The sequence below is a fragment of the Lacerta agilis genome, chromosome 14, assembly GCF_009819535.1.
Source record: "Lacerta agilis isolate rLacAgi1 chromosome 14, rLacAgi1.pri, whole genome shotgun sequence".
Classification (NCBI taxonomy): domain Eukaryota; kingdom Metazoa; phylum Chordata; class Lepidosauria; order Squamata; family Lacertidae; genus Lacerta; species Lacerta agilis.
In genome coordinates, this window is record NC_046325.1 from 6,366,256 (window position 1) to 6,386,749 (window position 20,494).

Sequence of the window (20,494 nt, forward strand, 5' to 3'; positions counted from 1 at the left end):
CCGGCTCCTTGTGTGGCGGGACATGGCGGCGAACGCAGCAGCGGCGATGGCGGCGGCGGCAGCGGTGGGGCCGGGGGCGGCGGCGGCGGCGCGCGTCTCCTGCGGGAGGGACTTGAGCTGCGTCCCGGAAGTGGCGGGCACCCTCGGAGCGGTCGCCAGGCAGGGGTGAGAGGGGCCACGTGGTCCTCTGTTGACCCTCGACCCCTCCCTTGAGCGTGCCATGGTGACCCCTGACCTCTACCTGCGGCGTCACCTGGGACCATCCTAGGCTGAGGGCTGGTTGGGTTTGCTTTGATTTATTTTTTTCAATGCCTTCCCATTTACTCAGGATCCCTGGGGTGACCTCTGACCCCAGCGGAGGTCATGTCACCTGACCCTTGACCTCAGAGAATGCAAAAGTGCTGCCTCTGTGTGGCTTCAACAACTTCCCAGCAGACAGAGACTCCCCTACCATAGAAGATCCCAGAATAGTAGAGTTGGAAGGGACCCCCAAGAGCCATCTAGTCCAACCCCCTGCAGCACATGAATCTCATCTAAAGCATCCATGACAGATGGCCATCCAGCCTCTGCTTATAAACCTCCAGTGAAGGAAAGTCCACCACCACCCGAGGGAGATGGTTCCACTTTTGAACAGATAGATTGACGGGGATCAATGCGTCTGCTTCATAGATCAGGACAATGGAACCTTTGGCATTCCAGATCTTGCTGGCCTACAACTTTTGTAACCCAGTCAAGGGGTTGTCCACCACGGCTGGAGCTGACAGAGCTGGAGTCTATAACGGCATCTGGAGGGCCACCGGCTCCCCAGCTCTGACGTAGAAGAACCTTCTCCTAGGGTGTAGTGGCGACGCTGTTGGATTTCTGCCATTAAGCTCACTGATGAGTGAAGCAGGTGGCACAATGTGTCAGTCTGGCAGTTTGAGCCCATCCAGGAATGGCTGCGGGAAGGATTCCTGCAGTGCAGGGGGCTGGACCAGATAACCCTTAGGGTTCCTTCCAACTCTATGATTCATTGCGGAAACACTTAAACCGTGAGTTTCCTCACCCTCATCCTCCCTTGGAAAGTACCGGTAGTTTGCAACCACCTAGCCAGCCATGAACTTGGATATCATCTGGGTGAGTTGCTGTGTTTAGACACTACGTTCTAGCTTTGTAGTTACATCCCTCATATATATTTTGTAGGTCTAAAAACTTAAATTCAGTCTTTGTATATTGTAAGATTTCTTCTCGGTCAAATTCCTGTAGTCACAAACCTGCAGAGTTATAGGTGAAACCTGACTATTAATGTGACGGTTGTTAGTGGCATATTGATGGCCTTGGAGGAGAAAAGAAATTAACTTTTCCAGCAAGTGAGAGTTTCCCCCAGTTCTTGCTCAGGCTTCAATTCTGTCTCAAGGGATTCTGTAGAAAAACACACCAATTCACTGGAGACAGTGTTGATTATCGCCACTATAAAGATAACATCATCCCCAAAAAGAAAAGAAACGGGGAAGGGACGTTGGTATAAGCTGTACAACCGTATTAAAATTTTAATCCACTAGTTAATCATTTTAATCCATTAATTAATAAACTTAGAAAAACTACAGGCAGCTTATCTTTTTTTTTAAGGCATTTGTTATCCCATCTTTCAATTAGTAGAGATGCTGAAGGTGCTTACGTTCTGATTGGCAGGTTAAAACAACAACAACAAAAAACCCATGAAATAATCAGCGATAAAAGAGAGAAGAGGCAGTAGGTAGCACATGAACTAACATATCAGGGAGGTTAAATTTAATTGCCTGGGCGGCCAAGTGGGAAATAAATGGCCTTGCACAACAATCGAAGGCCAACAGAGCGAATGGCCCAATCTGCACTATACTTTAAAGCCATATCATGCCAATTCAAACAGACATAGCTTCCTCCAGAGGTACCTGGGAAAAAGGATTGATTTGTTAAAGCACTCAGGGAATTGTAGCTCTTTGAGGGGAATAGGAAACTCCTGACAATTCTCAGCACCCTTTGCAAACTGTGGTATGATACCGTTTTAAATGTATAGAAAATATGGGGTCTGTTTGTTAAGATGTGACTCCCTTGTCAAACTCCAGACACATCCACAGAGAAGGTTCTTTTCTGCATCCCAACCAAACACATCTCAGGTGCTGGTGGGATGCAGTGTTGTCATTTTAACTCGCGGTATCAGGATCTTAACTTCTCAATATCCTCTCTCCTCACCCTATAGGTTTGATTTCCTTTGCATGCCCATTTTCCACCCTCGCTACAAGAGGGAGTTTTTCCAGGAGCCAGCTAAAAACCGACCGGGACCCCAGACACGCTCTGACCTCTTGCTCTCGGGGAGAGGTGAGAACTTGGGAACCCAGATTGCTTTCTCTGTCCATAAAAGGCAGGGCGGGAAGTAATGGATTTGTTTACTTGTCAAAATGTAGTGACATTCTCAAGGGAAGGCCCTTCGGTTTATTTTTTATTTATTTTGGTACACAGACACACACACACACACCAGTTACTTGATGGATGACCTCTGTGCAGTTTACTGGAAACAAAGTTTAAAAGAAAGGGACAAAATTGCAGTAAAAAACAAACAGCAATTGAAGTATGTCCACCTCTCTATTCTTAACCAGTGATTGCCAGTTCAGACAAACGTTTTCCACTACAAATGCTGGAAGGTATTCAGGTCTGGATTTGGACAAAAAATTGGGGAGGGGAGATAATTCCTTAGTAGGAGGTCACCGAGTACTTGTTACTGTGTGACCCATGAGTAGTACAAGTTTATTATTATTATTATTATTAAAACAAGCTTTCATTTGGTTTTAAAGAGCAAGCTGCATTCTCATTGCGGCTATTGGCTCTGAACAAGCTGTCTGTCCCTCCCCAAATGAATGGTCACATTCTCCTTAACATCCTGCTTCCTTGCAGACTGGAACACCCTGATCGTGGGCAAACTGTCCCCATGGATCCGGGCAGACTCCAATGTGGAAAAGGTTCGCAGGAATTCTGAGGCGGTGAGTGAGCTTGGCAACGAAGGGTTGGAAACTGTTTCTAAGATGGTCTGCAAAGGTTTGCGTGCGGTGCTTGGGAGAGGGGGAAACTGTCCACCAAGACTTGTTAGACTCAAAACTCCATCGTGGCCACCGTTTCAGAAGTGGCCAGCCAGATCATAAGCAGTGGGTGTTAATTTGTCTATTAAAATCTGTGTAAATCCAATTTATTGTTGATGTGCCGAATAACCATTTCAACAGAGATGATGGTCTGTGTGTTCCTGGCATATGGAAATTGGAGGTATCTTGCATGGGAACGCCTGGTCCTAACCAACCTAACTAATATCCTCTGAAATATAAATTAGTATGAGCCTCCTTTTTTTGACCAGGTACGTGTAACTGGTCAATAGCTTAAGGATCGCCTCTCCCCATACAAAACGACCCGACCCTGCACTTGTCATCTGAGGCCCTTCGCTATGTCCCCACCCTTCCAGAGAGTTTCAGAGGGTGGCAGCAAGAGAACGGCCTTGGTCCAGTATACCTGAAGGATCATCTCCACCCCCATCGTTCTGCCCAGACACTGAGGTCCAGCGCTGAGGGCCTTCTGGCGGTTCCCTCTCTGCAAGAAGCCAAGTTACAGGGAACCAGGGAGAGGGCCTTCTCGGTAGTGGCACCCGCCCTGTGGAACGCCCTCCCACCAGGTGTCAAAGAGAAAAACAATTACTAGACTTTTAGAAGACATCTCAAGGCAGCCCTGTTTAGGGAAGCTTTAATGTTTAATAGACTATTGCATTTTAATATTCTGTCAGAAGCCGCCCAGAGTGGCTGGGGAAACCCAGCCAGATGGGCAGGGTATAAATAATAAATTATTAGTATTATTATATAATGGGCCTTTTTCTGTGATGGTTCCCCAATAATAATAATAATAATAATAATAATAATTATGGAACGCTCTCTCCAGAGAGGCTCGCCTGGTGCCATCGTTACATGTCTTTAGGCGCCAGGAAAAAGCTTTCCTCTTTACCCAGTCCTATGGCTATTAAATAATCTCTGGCCTGTAAAATTGTGGGGGAGAAGACTGTTATTATGATGATGATTATTTTATTATTAGGCTGTACGTTGGTATGCTTTTTACTATGTTTCTATTATGTTTTTGAAATTGATGTTCTGTAATGTGTTTATAATATTGTACGCCACCCTGGCGTTGTTTGATAAAGGGCGGCATATAAATTGAATTAATAATAATAATGCCAGTGGCTGTCGTGACATCTGTGGCACTGAATTCCATAAATTAATTGTGCATTGCACAAAGAGACAGAGCTTTGGTCGTTCTAGCCCAGCATCGGCCACTCTGATGGGTGGAAACTCTCCAAGGTCTCTTTCCAGACCTGCTACCTGATATTCTTTTAGCTAGAGATTCTCAGGTCAGAGATGATCGGAGTTGTAGCCCAACAAAATCTGGAGGGATCCATCTTAGCTGCTGGCCATTTCCAATATTTCTTCCTCTCGTTTGCTCGTTTCCTTGTATCGCTTGGAGTCCTTGTGGAGGGGAAATGAGGTTTCCTTTTTTATTTCATTGCCCTTTCTAAAACAAAACACCAGCCATTCAAAACCTTCCTCCAGTTTTGCTGTATATCCTTTCAAGTTTGATTTTGGCAATAACTTTACATGCTGTTCTATGCTTTCTCTGTCCTCCGCAGGCCATGTTACAGGAGCTGAATTTTGGGGCGTACCTGGGACTCCCAGCGTTCCTGCTGCCCCTGAAGCAGGCAGACAACCCCAACTTGGCCCGGGTTCTTTGTAACCACATCAATACTGGGCATCACACTTCCATGGTAAGTGCATCAAATACTCCCCCCCCCCCCGGCCATTATATCCACAGTACACCTGCAAAAACCTCACCTGCATCCCTCTAACATGCTACTTGTTTGTTGGTACAACAATTGAAAAAATAAATGCCATTCAAAGCAATGCAATGAAACACAATACAAAGCTAATACTAATACTAATAATTTTATTATTATATGCTGCCTACCTGGCTGGGTTGTCCCAACCACTCTGGCTGGCTTCCAACAGAATATTGAAAACACAATAAAACATCAAACATTAAAAACTTTCCTATATAAAGGTGCCTTCTAAAAGTCAGTTTCCAAAATGAAAACCCTAATTTACCCTTTGATGTTTTATTGTGTTTTCAATATTCTGTTGAAAGCCAGCCAGCCTTTCATCGGAATATATCTTTCATCAGTTTTTATGCAGAGGTTGGGTGGACATCTGCCAAGGATTCTTTCTGTGTGATTCCTGCATTGGGGGGTTGGACTAGATGATCCCTGGGGTTTCCTTCCAACCCTACGATTCCCTGATTCTGTCAATATGCTCAGGTCAGTGTTGAAGACAAAGACGGACCAACCCTTTCCTTCCTGCCTCATGCATGTGATCATTTCTCCACCTCTTTCTTTCCCCCGCCCCTTCCCATCAAATCTAGTTCTGGATGCGGGTCCCACTGTTGGCCCCTGAGGACTTGCGGGATGACGTCATCGAGAACGAGGCAGTGCAGGAGATAGAGGATGAGTCTGCAGGCGAGGAGAAGACCTGGCAGTGGTGAGTGAGGAATTGGCTGTCAGCAGGAACCTGGGCAAATGCTGGGAAGGTAGAGCCAGTTTGTTACTGAATAAGAACAGAGTGCAAGTCACACTTCTAAAGCTGAGTTTTGTTTGTTTGTTTTATTTTCATTTTAACCGCCCTGAGATCTGCGGATGAAGGGCGGTACACAAATTTAATAAATGAAACAAATTTATTTACCGTATTTTTAAAAACTATTAATCTCTTCCTATGAAACCTCTTGAAATAACTTGGAAATATATGAAAATAGTTGGGACAGCCACATACCTAACTAAACGTGTATACAAACAATTGCAAAGAGGTCCCTTTTCACCTGGATGCAGCCCTGTACTTAAGGCAGGAGTAAGATGGTTTCCATAACCCCATATTCATTTATCCCAAAATGGGCAAGAAATGAATCGAGGGGTCTTGACCTTGCTAGAGGTCGTTGTCTCTCTTTAAAAGCAGGGGCGGAATCCAGATTTGTTCTTGGAACTCCTGTTATGCCGCTGAAGAACTAGATGCCGTGTTCTTTTTTAAAAAAAACAAAACAAAACACGTTTCGACCCTTCAATACTGGCTATTTCAATTCGTGTGGCAAAGTGGGGCTGCCCTTTTGGCTCCCCTCTCCCGAAACTCAACACCTGAGTCTTCTGACTCACCTCCTGAACACATCAGTAGCTTCGCTAGTTGCGTAAGCAAGTCCTGAGGGAGAAAGAGAGGAAGGAAGGAAGGAAGGAAGGGATTGGAAGAGGACAATGCAGGTCAGAGGAAGTGACAGGAGATGCCAGCCTTCCCATAGGGACACATGAGTTTCTTATTTCTCCAGGTGGCACAATTTCCGGACGCTGTGTGACTACAACAAGCGTGTTGCCGTGGGTGAGTGCTGCTGGGCCGAGGCGGGGGGCACCCCCAGAGGGTGGGGGAGGGAGGCTTGCACCCCTCGAGGTGCAGAGACTGGCGCCTCTTCTCTTCCTTTGACGCCTTTTTGTGCCTTCTCCTCAGCGCTGGAGGTGGGCCCCGACCTGCCGTCCAATCACGTCATTGACCGCTGGCTGGGGGAGCCAATCAAAGCGGCCATACTGCCCACCAGCATCTTCCTGACCAATAAGAAAGGCTTCCCTGTCCTCTCCAAGATGCATCAGCGCCTGGTCTTCCGCCTGCTGAAGGTCAGCTTCCCTCTTTTCCACCTCCGGTTTGGCTCATTCCACGGTTGGAGGTGACCATGTTACCAAATTCCTGTTGCTGGAAGCCACAGGAGGGGTGGGTGCTCTTGTGTTCGAATCCTGCTTACAGGTTTCCCACAGGCATCTGGGTGGCCACCTTGAGAACAGGTTGCTGGGCTGGATGGGCCATTGGCCTGATACTGCAGCCTCTTCTCATGTTCTTGCCTGCTTCCTTCCACCACTGGAACCCTGAGTGAAGGGTTCCCTGTCTAAATTCTTCTCCGCCTTTCCCAAAACAAATCCGGCCATTGGAAAGAGCACAACGCCGTCTTCTCTAGGGCGCCATTTTCTGCCACAAAGCCATTTTGGGAGAGAGCCTTGCTTTTTGCGAGGGCACGCAAGGAATGAAGGGGGGAGGGAGGATTAGCAGTAGAGAATTTTGAGCCGTGTGATTTTGCTAAATTAAATCCTCCTGAGGAGAAAACGTTAGCTCTACGTGTGAAAAGATGTATGACTAGAACAGGTGCCTGGCAGGTAACTCCTGAGGGACTTGCAGTCTGTGAGGCTGAAGCAGCCATCTGAGAGATCTAGCTAAGCCAAAATAAGCTGCAATTGAAATAATCTTACATTATTTGCCTGCTTGTTCCCGTCTCCATCCCTCTCCTTCCCCTGTTTCTCTGGGTCTGTTTTTAGATCTGGGGTGCATGTGGGCCTAGTCCCTGCTCCACGTTAGATGTAATGTCAGGTGCGGGGCTGCTAAAAGCTGAGCTTGACTGATTTGCAGAGCCTGCAAAGCCTATTGTATGGCACTTCCCAAGAGCCCAATGATTGCCAGGCATTTGGGAAGTGCTGCGCACAGGACTTTGACAGGTGTCAGTCACCTATCAAATGATTGATAGGCAGGCTTTGCAAAGGGGAGATGAGGAACTGGCCCGCCAGGCCAGGAAGGTTCCCCGCAGCGTCATGTTCACAATTAACGCTAACAATAATTTGCAGAGCGATGGGTCACTAGGGTGGGTGAGCGGATATTTTAGCGTGTGCCGTGAGCTGGGATGGTGTAGGGGTTACACTGTTGGACTAAGATGCGGGAGACCGGGGTTCAAATCCCCACTCGGCCATGAAGCTTGGTGGTTGACCTTGGGTCTGTCGCAGTCTGTCAGCCTACTTCGCAGGGTTGTTGTGAGGATAAAGGAGGGAGGCAGAGAACCCTTTACGCCACTTTGAGCTCCTCGGGGAAAGGCTGGATGTAAATGTAATAAAAGAAATAAACTTGGCCCTTCCACTCCCTTCCCCCAGCTTGAGGTGCAGTTCATCATCACAGGTTCCCACCACCATCCAGAAAAGGAGTTCTGCTCCTACCTGCAGTACCTGGAGTACCTGAGCCAGAACCGCCCTCCGCCTTCTGCCTACGAGCTCTTTGCAAAGGGCTATGAAGACTACCTCCAGTCCCCGCTGCAGGTGAGTCTCCTGGGTTCAAGGTCCTCTCCAGCTCTGATGATGATGGTGATGATGATAATAATAATAATAATAATAATGCTTATTTGTACCCCGCCCATCTGGCTGGGTCTCCCCAGCCACTCTGGGTGGCTTCTAACAAATATGAAAATACATTAAAATATCACAGATTAAAAACTTCCCTAAACAGGGCTGCCTTTAGGTATTTTCTGAATGTCAAGTAGTTGCTAATCTCTTTGACATCTGATGGGAGGGCGTTCCACAGGGCGGGCGCCACTACCGAGAAGGCCCTCTGCCTGGTTACCTGAAGCTTTGCTTCTTGCAGTGAGGGAACCGACAGAAGGCCCTCGGCGCTGGATCTCAGTGTCCGGGCTGAACGATGGGGGTGGAGACGCTCCTTCAGGTATACAGGACCGAGGCCGTTTAGGGCTTTAAAGGTCAGCACCAACACTTTGAATTGTGCTTGGAAACGTACTAGGAGCCAATGTAGATCTCTCAGGACCGGTGTTATGTGGCCCCGGCGGCCTCTCCCAGTCACCAGTCTAGCTACCGCATTCTGGATTAATTGCAGTTTCCGGGTCACCTTCAAAGGTAGCCCCATGTAGAGCGCATTGCAGTAGTCCAAGCGGGAGATAACCAGAGCAAGCACCACTCTGGCGAGACAGTCTGCGGGCAGGTAGGGTCTCAGCCTGCGTACCAGATGGAGCTGGTAGACAGCCGCCCTGGACACAGAATTAACCTGCGCCTCCATGGACAGCTGTGAGTCCAAAATGACTCCCAGGTTGCGCACCTGGTCCTTCAGGGGCACAGTGTCCGGCTGAACGATGGGGGTGGAGACGCCCACACCTGCCCGCCCCCTGTCCCCCCAAAACAGTACTATTGTCTTGTCAGGATTCAACCTCAATCTGATTACGCGAGTTGCTCCCTCTCAGCCTTCGTTCCCCACCTCTGAAATCTGACCACCTTGGATGTGCGATAAGCATCAGATCAAAGATGTTGCAAAGAGGACTGCCGTGTGTTTTGGCTGAATTCCACCATCCTGGTGCGAAACCCACACTGAGGAAGCCTGCACATATTCTGCTTTGGCGTAACGGGTGCTTGGCTACGGTTTGCCGAGCGCCTCCTCTCCTGGCTGGTCGGCGCCCTTGCCAAATCGCTCTGGCGGTGGGGGCATGACAGGGAGCAGGTGAAACTGCCTCCCCTTCCCCAGGCTGTAGAGGCGAAGGAGCAGAGGGGCCCTCCCTGTCAGGCTTCCCCCTGCGAGCACCGCCTTTCGCACTCACCTCCTCTTCCTTATCTGACTTCCACCGCAGCCAGGATTTAGCCCAACAACGATCAGATTGTTGTTGGACTAAAATAGTCTGATCTATCTCTGGGTGCTTTAGGATGCTAATAAATTATGATGGTGATGCTTTAGTTAAGATTCCTGCATTGCAGGGGTTGGACTAGAATTCCCTCGGGGTCCCTTCCAGCTGCATGATTCTGTGATCTTCCCATTTGACCTCTGTAGTGTGTTCCTTTGGTGTGTCTTTTCCATCCGCCCATCTCCTTAACCCACAATGCTGGAAGTCCTGCTCCTTAACAAACACCCGGCCCCTTTTGTTGTCTGTGTTGCCCACACTGGGTGCGAATCCTTTCCCCTTGTGGTGCTTTTTCCCCCGCGCAGCCCCTGATGGACAACCTGGAATCCCAGACCTATGAGGTGTTTGAGAAGGACCCTATCAAGTACTCCCAGTACCAACAGGTTGGTGTGTGGTGGAGAAAAGGTGTGATGCTTGCTGAGAGGGAGGTTGGAGCTATGAGAGAGGGGCAAGAAGTGGGGAGGGAAAGAGAGGGGGGGTTGGCGCAGGAGAGGGGTATGTGGGGAGGAGCATAGGCCAAATATTTGTGCTTGGGTGGAACACGGAAGCCGGTTGGAGCACTGCAGGGCCAACATGTTGTGGGAAGGAGGAGAGACTAGAGGGAAGGGTGGCTAATTGGCCTTCCTGGTGTTGTTGGACTCCAACTCCCATCAGCCCCAGCTGATGGCAAATAGTCAGGGGTGATGGGAGTTGTAGTCTAGCAGTACCTGGAGGACACCACATTTGGGCTAGAGAGTAAAGGCCTTATAAGAAAAGTGTTTTGTGAAGAGGAGATTGAAGTGGGAACATTATCGGCTAGTTCTCAATGGCAGGGAGAGGAACTTTTACAGACACACTCCAACCCATTATTCTCCTTCCTGTCAGGCGATATACAAGTGCCTGCTAGACCGTGTGCCTGAGGAGGAGAAAGAAACTAACGTTCAGTGAGTAAGAATCCCAATGATGAACCGGGTTGGCCTTATTTGTCCGCCTTTGCGGAGGATGCTAGGAATGGGAGGGCGTGGAAGGACGTATTCCCAATTGCCTGGTGGAATAGAAAAGTTTTCAGCAGGCTCAGTAGTAGATGAGCAGGCAGGGAAGCTTTGGTAATATATTGTATTTTTTGCTCCATAAGACGCACCTGAACATAAGATGCCCCTAGTTTTTAGAGGAGGAAAGGGGGAAAGCCCTGCTTTTTTGAGGATGAGCTGAAAGTGGTGCAGCTTTTTTTGCAAAGAGGAAAAGCCCCCTTTTTATGGGATCCAACTCACAGTTCTGCAGCTTCTAGTCCTACAGCCATTTCTACAGTTTCCAGACAGATAATCTAATCAGCCAGTCACATGTTTCTGGGGAAACAAACAGCCTCCCTCTGCATTCAACAATGGAGGCCTGGGCAAGCGGGCGGGGCTGGAAAGGGAGCCTTATCTCTCTCTCCAGATCACTTGCTGAACAGCTTCCTTTCAACACCCCCTTCTCTCTTTGTTAAAGAAAAGAGCAGGATCTGCTTTTGGCCCCTAGACAATTCAGCTCCAGGGACCATGCATTCGCTCCGTAAGATGCACAGACATTTCCCCTTACTTTTTAGGAGGAAAAAAGTGTGTCTTATGGAGCGAAAAATACAGTACCATTTCAGTTCTGTTCAGCTTGTGGTGCCACCTTAGTGGGGATGAAACTCTTGTTCGGCACCACCTGCCCCATTTTCCTTTCATATAAGTGGATTATAAGTTGAAAAGGGCCCTCTCCCTGTTTCTTCTTACTCGGCCTGAACTCCCAGATCCTCTAATCTGCACAGCGTCTTTCAAGCCGCCGCCCCCCCAGCCGCAGGAGCAACAAATTTACTGCCAGCTCTTCCAAGAAAAGCTTGGCATCAAAACTACCACAGGGTGCACCCAGAGAAACACACCGTTTGATGAAGCTTTCTCCTTTTTTTTTTGTCTGTCTTGCCCTGAGCACAGGCTCCAGCAGTTTCTTGTAGCGCATTAAAAATAAATAAAGAGGAATGAACAGTTTGGAAGTAGGGTTTCTCGTTTTTAAGAGAAATCGGCACTCCTTCACTTTTAACTCTTCTCTCGCTGAGAAGACTGTGTTCGGGAGCGCTAGGCCTGTTTCCTGCGCACACTTAAATTGGGAGCGAACACCACTGAACCCTGCAGGACCGCTCCTGAGGAGAAAAGGTCCAAAATCCAACTGGGCATGTTGGTCAAAATGAAGTAGCCCAACTTGTGTTTGAACGTGGCCTAGCGGGAATTGGCGTACTTCAGAAATGGAGCACGGATAGTGGCCTTCCCTCACAAGACGTCGGTGGGCCTTGAGTTCATTGTGCTTTCGGGGTCTGCGTCAGCGGCTCTTTCCAGCTGTTCAGCCATCTTGCCCCCAGCTGCCCCCATCTGGAGAATAAGCTGCTCAGTTGCCTGTTATTTTAGCACCCCCCTCAGTGTCTTCCTCCTTTCTCCCTTCTCTCCTTCTCCAACCGCTCAGGGTGGTGATGGTGCTGGGGGCAGGGCGGGGGCCCCTCGTGAATGCCTCCCTCCGCGCTGCGCGACAGGCCGACAGGCACATCAAGATTTACGCCGTGGAGAAAAACCCCAATGCTGTGGTGACGTAAGTACTTTAGCCCCCCACCCCCGGGTGGAAATGGAAAAGAAATGTTTTGTGCTCACTCTTCTGAGAGGAGAGCAGGCGAAACCCACACAGGCCCCCGTACTGGCTGCGAGGAAAAGGAAACCAGAAAACTGCAGGATTTGGAAAGGTTTACGGACCGGGGCTCTGCTCTTCATCCTGCACAAACTAACAAATCGAAAGATAATTTATTTATTTTTACAATAGTTGGGCGGTAACTGCAGTTACCAGCGGATAACCTGAAGGTATAAGATTGCAGCAGTAAGTTCCCTGCAGGTCATTGCATCTTACTGCCTCAGGCAAATGCTCCAAAACAGGAACCTAGATGGGAGATAACGCAGGAAACCGCAATCTAGAATGTTTTGCTGTCTGCAGATTAACAGATAGTTTTAATGTGCACTTTTTGCTCTCTGGCGCCCCCCTTCTTTGTTGTTGTTTCTTAACTGGGGGAGAGAAAATGCCTTCTGAACTACGGAGGGCTTGGGTTTCCTCTCCGTACCCCTTCCCTTTGTATTACACGTTAGTTTAAAATGGAAGCTTCTAGGCAGATACCTTGTACATTGGTTTGTATTCTTTGGGCAGGTTCCTAATAAATAAAGAGATTTTAGCAGGCTGCGAAAATATAACGACAGGCACATTTGCACTTCTCGTTACTAAATACAACAGCAATAATACTATTACCTCTTTGCAACATGAGGTTGGAAAAGGCTTTGTTCCTTCTTAGAGGCCTCACCCAACCCTGTCATAATTCCCATATAAACTGCAGGTGGGAGACCTGATGACAATTTCATTTTTCCCTAAATAGTGAGGAGGCTTCGTACTGTGAGTCAAGTGTGGAGTTCAGTTCACAGTGCCCCCCCCCCGGGGGAAATGGCATTGTCCCATCCAGGTTTGGGGAACCTGAGGTCCTCTGGCTATTGCTGGACTACAACTCCCATGAGCCCTAGTGTGTATGCCCGATCGCAGTTGTAGTTCAGCAACAGCAAAGGCTCCCCCACACGTAGTCCGAACTAATTTAGAGATGTGTTGCTGGGAAGCAGCGAAAATTTGCTTTTCCTGTAACTATCATTCTCAGCATTGTGCAGACGTGGTGGTTAACTTGAATGGGTTTCAAAGAGGATTAGAGAAATTCACAGAGGATTCGGCTATTGATGGCTGCTAACCCTTACAGCTAGGCTCTCCTTCCGCTGCTGGGATTATCAGTTACTAGAAACTGCATTGCTCATTGCAATGAGGCCGAGGATACGTTATTTCATATGTGGTGGGCCTGTAAAAGGGTAAAAGAGTATTGGGAAATAATTTATAATGAATTGAAAAAAATGTTTTAAAGCACTTTTCCAAAAAAAAACCAGAGTCCTTTTTGTTGGGGATAATTCAGATGGAAATTCCCAGGTATCGAAAAAGGTTATTTATGTAGGCCACTACGATGGCCCGTGTTCTCTTAGCCCAAAAATGGAAAGCGAGCGATGTCCCAACCCAAGAAGAATGGCGACTTAAAACTGATGGAATATGCGCAGCTTGTGGATCTAACTTACAGAATAAGAGAACAAGAAGGACATTCCTTTCTTCTTAATGATTGGAAAATGTTTCTTGAATATATTGGGGGGAAATAGTGTACACTTGAAAAGGTTGGCTGCACTAAGATAAATTCAGCAGCGTAAATAAGTTTTGATGGCTGTAATAATGGAATACTGAATGGTTTAGTTTATAGAAAATATGCATGGAAAGAGGAGAAGGGAAGTCATTGATATCTTAAGGTTGTTTAAATGTATATTCTCAATTGTTAAACAGTACACACACACACACACACACACACACACACGAATGAAACTGCAGTGCTGTTGTGCTCCAGTTTGCAGGCTTCTCCTAGGTGTCTTGTTGGCCACTGAGAGAGGATAATACTGGACCAGATGGGCCTGCAACTCAATCCAGCAGGGCTTCCCCTGTGTTCTTATGCTATAAAACCCCTCGCTTTGTTTTGTGGTGATAAGGGGGAAGGTGGTGGAGTTGTGGTGTTGCCAGAACAAAGAGCCAGGGAAAGAAAAGGCTGGGAACAGTTACTCATTCCAGCCTCCCTAAACCACAGAGCCTAGGGCTTGCCAATAAGAAGGTCGGCAGTTCAAATCCCCGCGATGGGGTGACTTCCCATTGTTTGGTCCCAGCTCCTGCCCACCTAGCAGTTCAAAAGCATGTCAGGTGCAAGTAGATAAATAGGTACTGCTCCGGTGGGAAGATAAAACGGCGTTTCCGTGCGCTGCTCTGGTTCGCCAGAAGCGGCTTTGTCATGCTGGCCACATGACCCGGAAGCTGTCTGCAGACAAACGCGGGCTCCCTTGGCCTATAGAGCGAGATGAGCGCCGCAACCCCAGAGTCGTCCGCGACTGGACCTAACGGTCAGGGGTACCTTTACCTTTAAGGAGCCTCATAAGAAGAGCCCAGCTGAATCAGGCCCATCTAGTCCAGCATCCTGTTCTCACAGTAGCCAACCAGATGCCTCTTCTGGGGAGCCCACAAGCCGGACCTACCTGAAGGCAACAGCAGCTGAGGGTGAAACTGCGCCAGTTTGGGGCCCTTGACCTCTGCCTTCCCTTTCTGCAGGCTGGAGAGCTGGCAGTACGAGGAATGGGGTTCCCAGGTGACGGTGGTCTCCTGTGACATGCGTGAGTGGGAAGCCCCCGAGAAGGCTGACCTCATGGTGTCAGAGTTGCTGGGCTCCTTTGCTGACAACGAGCTGTCTCCAGAGTGCCTGGATGGGGCAGAGCACTGCCTGAAAGGTGAGTGGGGTACAGTGGAGGGCAGCCCACGGACTGGGAGAGTATAATTTGGGGGGTCCTTTTGAGTGGGGAGGGAGGCACTGCTTTGAGCATCTAGGTGCTAAGTGGGTTGGGGCTACCAGCCAATTCCAAGCACCTGAGGCCTTTTCCCTTCTTCCCCTACGCAGAGGGAGGGGTGAGCATCCCAGGCGACTACACCTCCTTCCTGGGCCCAATCTCATCCTCGAAGCTCTACAACGAAGTGCGCGTCTGTCGTGAGAAAGACCGTGACCCCGAGGTGGGACTTCCTCCGTACCCCGTGCCCTGCGATCTGCAGTTCTGCAGCTGCTGCATGCATAAAATAAATAAAAACTGTTGTATGGAGAAAAAGCAGGATCCTGCAATCTCTCTGAATAACACAGGCAGAAAAAATTGTGCTTTTCCTAACCGCCAGTAATGCATGAAAACATTGGGTCAAGGTTAAAAAGAAATACCCCTTTATTGTTCCAAACCACACACACACAAATGCATTTGGAAGGATATGAGACCAGACAGCTAAATTCAGCTAAGACAACAGAGTCTTGTAGCACCTGGAAGATGGGAACGTGTTACGTGCCTTCATGGAATGGACTCATATCCATTATGTCAGTTTTGAACTCCCAGCTCTCATCAGCCAAAACTTGCAGAGCCAATAACCAGGGATGATGGGACTTGTCGTTCAGCAACATGTGGATGGCACAGTGTTTGTTACTGACAGCTTTTAGGGCATAATAAATGTGCTAGTTTTCCAGTTGCTACAAGATGGCTCTCATATCTTCTCTCAGCCTGTTCTTTCGCAGGCTAAACGTGCCCAACTCCTTCAACCGTTCCTCATAAGGCTTGGCTTCCAGCCTAAATGTAATCAGAGGTGAAGAGCTTGTTACATTGAGGACTAGACACTTGTTAATGCATTTGTAAAAGAATCAGTGTTAAGAGCACGGGGAATGACATGGTCTGTAGAATTGTGCATGCACACGAAAGCTCATACCAAGAACAAACTCGGTTGGTCTCTAAGGTGCTACTGGAAAGAATTTTCTATTTTGTTTCGACTATGGCAGACCAGCACGGCTACCCACCTGTAAATGGTCTGTAGGGACAGGAGAGATTAGTGACATGAACTGAGCTGTTTTGAACTTGTCAGTTCGAATTCCACAAACCCAGCAGACGAAGACGGTATTCTTTTGAAGAAGGCCCAACACAGTTTTTATACAACTGTCTCACTCCCCACCCTCCCAAATAATAGGAGGAAACAATTGCAAACCTTTAACATGGCTCTCTCAAGTACGACAAGCAGTCGGTGCCTATGTATGCAAGGTGAATTTTAGAGCGGTGTCCTAACAGTGTTTTGTTCTGTTCCTGTTTTTAATGTCCCCAGGCTCAGTTTGAAATGCCTTACGTTGTCCGGCTTCACAACTTCCACCAGTTGGCACCCCCACAGGCATGCTTCTCCTTCAAGCACCCTAACCCAGGTAGGAGGAGGGCTGCAGAGGAGCTAACCACACGTTCCCTGCTGAGGAGGGTGGGGCTTGGACTAGCCACGTGATGTGGCCGGAACTGTTGCTCACACCTTTAAAAACCAAACTGGCACAGAACCTGGGTTGGCACACACCAGGTGAGTGGTGGGTGATCAGCTTGTGCCCTTAAGAGAGCAAGGTGGGCCGTCCTTTGAGGGGGCGTGGCCTTGGCTGACCACACCCTCTTCCTTCTTGTAGACAGAGTCAAAGACAACAACCGCTACCAGACGCTGGAGTTCCCCGTGGATGTAAACACAGTGCTTCATGGTTTCGCGGGCTACTTTGAGACCACTCTGTATGGAGACATCACTCTCAGTAAGTTGAGGGGGGATAAGTGGGGCTATTTAATTCATTTAAATCCTTTTAAACCCCATTCCCGTGAAAAGTACGACAGGGCGGTGTACAGCATACAAAACTGCAACAAAAGCAATTTAAAATGTCAGTAGTCACTGGTAGAAGGCCTGTCCGAATAACAGGGTGTTGTTTTTTTGAGCGACTCTGAAAAGGCAATAATAAATATTACATTATTTATTAAATTTGTATACCGCCCTATAGCTGTAGATCTCAGGGCGGTTCATGGCATAAAATTGCAATATAAAAAACACACAAAATACAGTGGTACCTCGGGTTACACACGCTTCAGGTTACATGCTCCGCTAACCCAGAAATAACGCTTCAGGTTAGGAACTTTGCTTCAGGATAAGAACAGAAATCGTGTTTGGGCGGCGCAGCAGCAGCGGGAGGTCCCATTAGTGGTGCTTCAGGTTAAGAACAGTTTCAGGTTAAGAATGGACCTCTGGAACGAATTAAGTACGTAACCAGAGGTACCACTGTACATAATAAAAAAAAGAGTAAAAACAAGTCAACAATCCCCCTTCCACAACACATTTCAAAGGGTGTTGGATGTCGGTCAGCCAAAGGCCTGGTCGAAAAGGAACATTTTTGCCCGACACTTAAAGGCTTATAATTAAAGTGCCAGCCCAAACTTCATTGGAAAGAGCATCACACAAACAGGAAGCCAGTGCAGAAAAGGCTTGTTCTCGTGTTGCCTCCCTTTGGACTTCCCATGGAGGAGACACACGAAGAAGGGCCTCAGATGATGATCTCAGGGTCCGGGTAGGTTCATAGGGAAAGAGGCGGTGTTGAGGTATTGCAGTCCTGAGCCATTCCTGCTGAATGGTTCCTGCTGAACCTCTAATGGCAGGCAGTTCCACGGGGTAAGGAACCTGTCGCACTGAAGGTTTGGTTCCTAGCAAACGCCAACAGAAGCTCAGGTGGTGGGGAGCCACCAGGTGTGCCCCCCTCAGAGGTTGAAGGTGTGGAGTGAGCGGTCTTGCTTTGATGTTCCTTGATGTTGCAGAACGTGGCTTTTTCAATCGTTTCCTCCGCCTAGGTATTCGGCCTGAGACTCACTCACCTGGCATGTTTTCGTGGTTCCCTATCTTCTTCCCTCTCAAGGTAAGTGCTTCCTTGAACGCTCCCTTGTGGGAGAGGAAGGCATCCCTTGTTACCGCTGGGTGGTAAGACTTTGCACCAAGGGAACCTCCAAGGTGATAAGAACAGCTGTAGGAGGTGTGGGCGTTTTGTGTGCTTTACATTCAGCGAGGGGAAAACCACAACAACGTGTGCCAGGATAATCAAATGCTATTTAAGGCAACACGGTTTCTGTCGTCTCATCTCTGTCTTTGCCGCTTCTTACCCCACTGTCTCTCCTCTTCTGCCCTCTTACACACCTTTTTTTTTGCTTTTGATCTCCTTTTGACTTTTTTCTTTTTTTTGTTGGTGGTGGTAGGACCAGGTGGTTTTTTTAAATTGGTTTTCACATCTATAAGAAAACCTATTTGGGGGTGGAAATAACAAAGCAGGATGCTTCCAGCTAGCTCACACATTCCTAATGCTTTAGGATTAGGGCTGAGATCACGAGGCTTTCGTCAAGAGTAGGGTGAGAGGCACCAGGTTCTGGCTCTCGTGTAGCGTAGATGAGGAAGGAAGGCTTGCCGCTTCTCAGTTTAGGTGTGCAGCAGAACAGCAACAACAAAGCAGTTCTAAAATGTGGTCGTTTTCACTTCCAGAAATTAAAAGGGTTGGGGGAAATATGGGGGAATGTCAAAGTGTAACTTTTGGGGGATCCATGTGGAAAGGTCTGTTAGGGCATGAGCAGAGTGCCCATTCAACACACCAGCTTAATGTGCAAATGGAAAACCCGGAATGGGGTTGTAAAAAAAAAAGCACCAGACGTTGGGGTGAAGTCCGTTCCTTTACTGACCAGAAGTCCAAAGTGTAATGCAGATCCGCATCTTAGCAGATACATGCAGTTGCAGCATAAAGTTATCTTGGTCTGTCCGAACAGACAGCTTACAGCAAAAAATAATAAAGCGCAGGTTAGTTTCTAGCCAAGGGGCAGGGGTCCAAGGCAAACTTGCTACAAACACAAGGGTATTTATACTTTGGATTGTGCCAAGTCGCTCTCTGACTTACTCTCACAAGTTTTCACATCCTAGCCAGCTGCAGGTGTAGGCAAGCACACCTAAATGAACCCTTTCTCGTCCTTTTTCTCTGCATGCAAAAACTCTTATAAACGAACAAGGTCTTTTCTGGGAGAAAAGCAGTGCAGTGCTGGTAAGGGTGGAAGGCCCGGTGGGCAATAGTAGGTAGAGCCAGAGCCCAGGGATAGACTGAGCCAGCTAAATCTAACTTGGCAGGGAGGAGCTACAAAGGCAACGCTGAGGGAGCTGGCAGCCAGGGCCGACCTCCCAACTTGGTTGTGTTTTGAGCACGTAGGCAAGTCAGAGCTGTCTGAGCACAGACTGAGCTTGATGGAGCAGTGCCCTGTTTGCCCTAGTAGACTGCCTCCAGCAGAGAAATTATTATTTCTCAAATTGTTAGTTGCTTTCTTCTTCTTTGGCGATCACTCGTAGCCGAGTAAGATTGTCTTCCATGAAAATGGTTTTAACAGCAAGTCTGTAAGTGACTGGAGGCCAATTCTGGATACACACGTCCTTCCACAGTGGGGACATAGGTTTCTAGGCGGGAACTGATTACGGTGAGGGTTTGCCAAATGTGCCTTCCTCTTAGCACGTTTCTCCCTTTCGTCCTGAGTTTGAGCGTCTTCAAAGCCCATGACGCCTTTGGTAAAGGCTGTTCTCCAATTGGAGCGCTCGCAGGCCAGTGTTTCCCAGTTGTCTGTGTTTATACTACATTTTTAAAGGTTTGCCTCAAGTGAGTCTTTAAACCTCTATCTTGCCCAAGGCAACCCAAAGTGACTTACAACCAAACAAGAGAAGGGAAGAAAAGTCTTTAGCAGACCGCTGAGGGAAAAGGATTTGTGGACAAAGGTTCCTGATATAACCCTGTGTTGGGGTGGTGTTTTCCAGGTTCATGAACGGACCCTCAGCTATTAATGCTCTTCTTCCCTCCTCCCTCCCAGCAACCCATGAACGTGCAGGCAGGTGAGCGCATTCGCGTGGCCTTCTGGCGCTGCAGCAACTCGAAGAAAGTGTGGTACGAGTGGGCCGTAGTCTCTCCCATGTGCTCCGTCATCCACAACCCCACAGGACGTTCCTACACCATTGGACTATGAGAGGAATCAAGTCCATTCCCCTTAACCAAGTTCTTCTTCCTGCCAGCCCTGAGCGACAAGAAATCCTCTTTCCACTCTGAGTAGCATCAGAGACTGTGCAGAGGCCTGCAGGGGGCTCCAACCTTGCTGCGGGTGTAGGTCCAGAAAAGGTCCATTCTTAACGCCTATCATTGTTCCATGTGTTGCTTCCGGTCTGTGAAATTTCAATAAAGTCATTCAAATGTGTATTTGGAGCTGCTGTCGGTGATGAAGCAAGGAACTCGCTTTCAGTATTTGGTTTTGAAAGTGATACAACCGTTATAGAAGTAGCTGCCATCTTATGTCGTGACGTCTTAACTTAGATGGCTTTAAACAATTAAAACCATTTGAAGATAGCCCTGCTGATGGCTGTTTACTGTCGCTGCTAAGTAGAACTTCCATGTTCAGAGGCAGTCTATCAGGAACCAGGGCCAACA

The 20,494-nt window shown here is 48.2% G+C and overlaps 1 protein-coding gene across 1 annotated transcript; it reads left to right on the forward strand.

Annotated features, from left to right (window-relative positions):
• The first annotated feature begins 54 nt into the window (after window positions 1-54).
• Window positions 55-20,264, forward strand: PRMT5 (protein arginine methyltransferase 5). The gene is made up of 17 exons (XM_033169562.1): window positions 55-165; window positions 2,219-2,337; window positions 2,911-2,996; window positions 4,673-4,807; window positions 5,458-5,573; window positions 6,403-6,452; window positions 6,579-6,742; window positions 8,036-8,197; window positions 9,861-9,938; window positions 10,420-10,478; window positions 12,013-12,135; window positions 14,752-14,927; window positions 15,095-15,204; window positions 16,321-16,414; window positions 16,658-16,774; window positions 17,853-17,917; window positions 19,887-20,264. Exons 2-17 carry the CDS (start codon window positions 2,235-2,237, stop codon window positions 20,037-20,039), a joined length of 1,791 nt encoding a protein of 596 aa, XP_033025453.1. The 5' UTR covers window positions 55-165; window positions 2,219-2,234; the 3' UTR covers window positions 20,040-20,264.
• The last annotated feature ends 230 nt before the right edge of the window (window positions 20,265-20,494 follow it).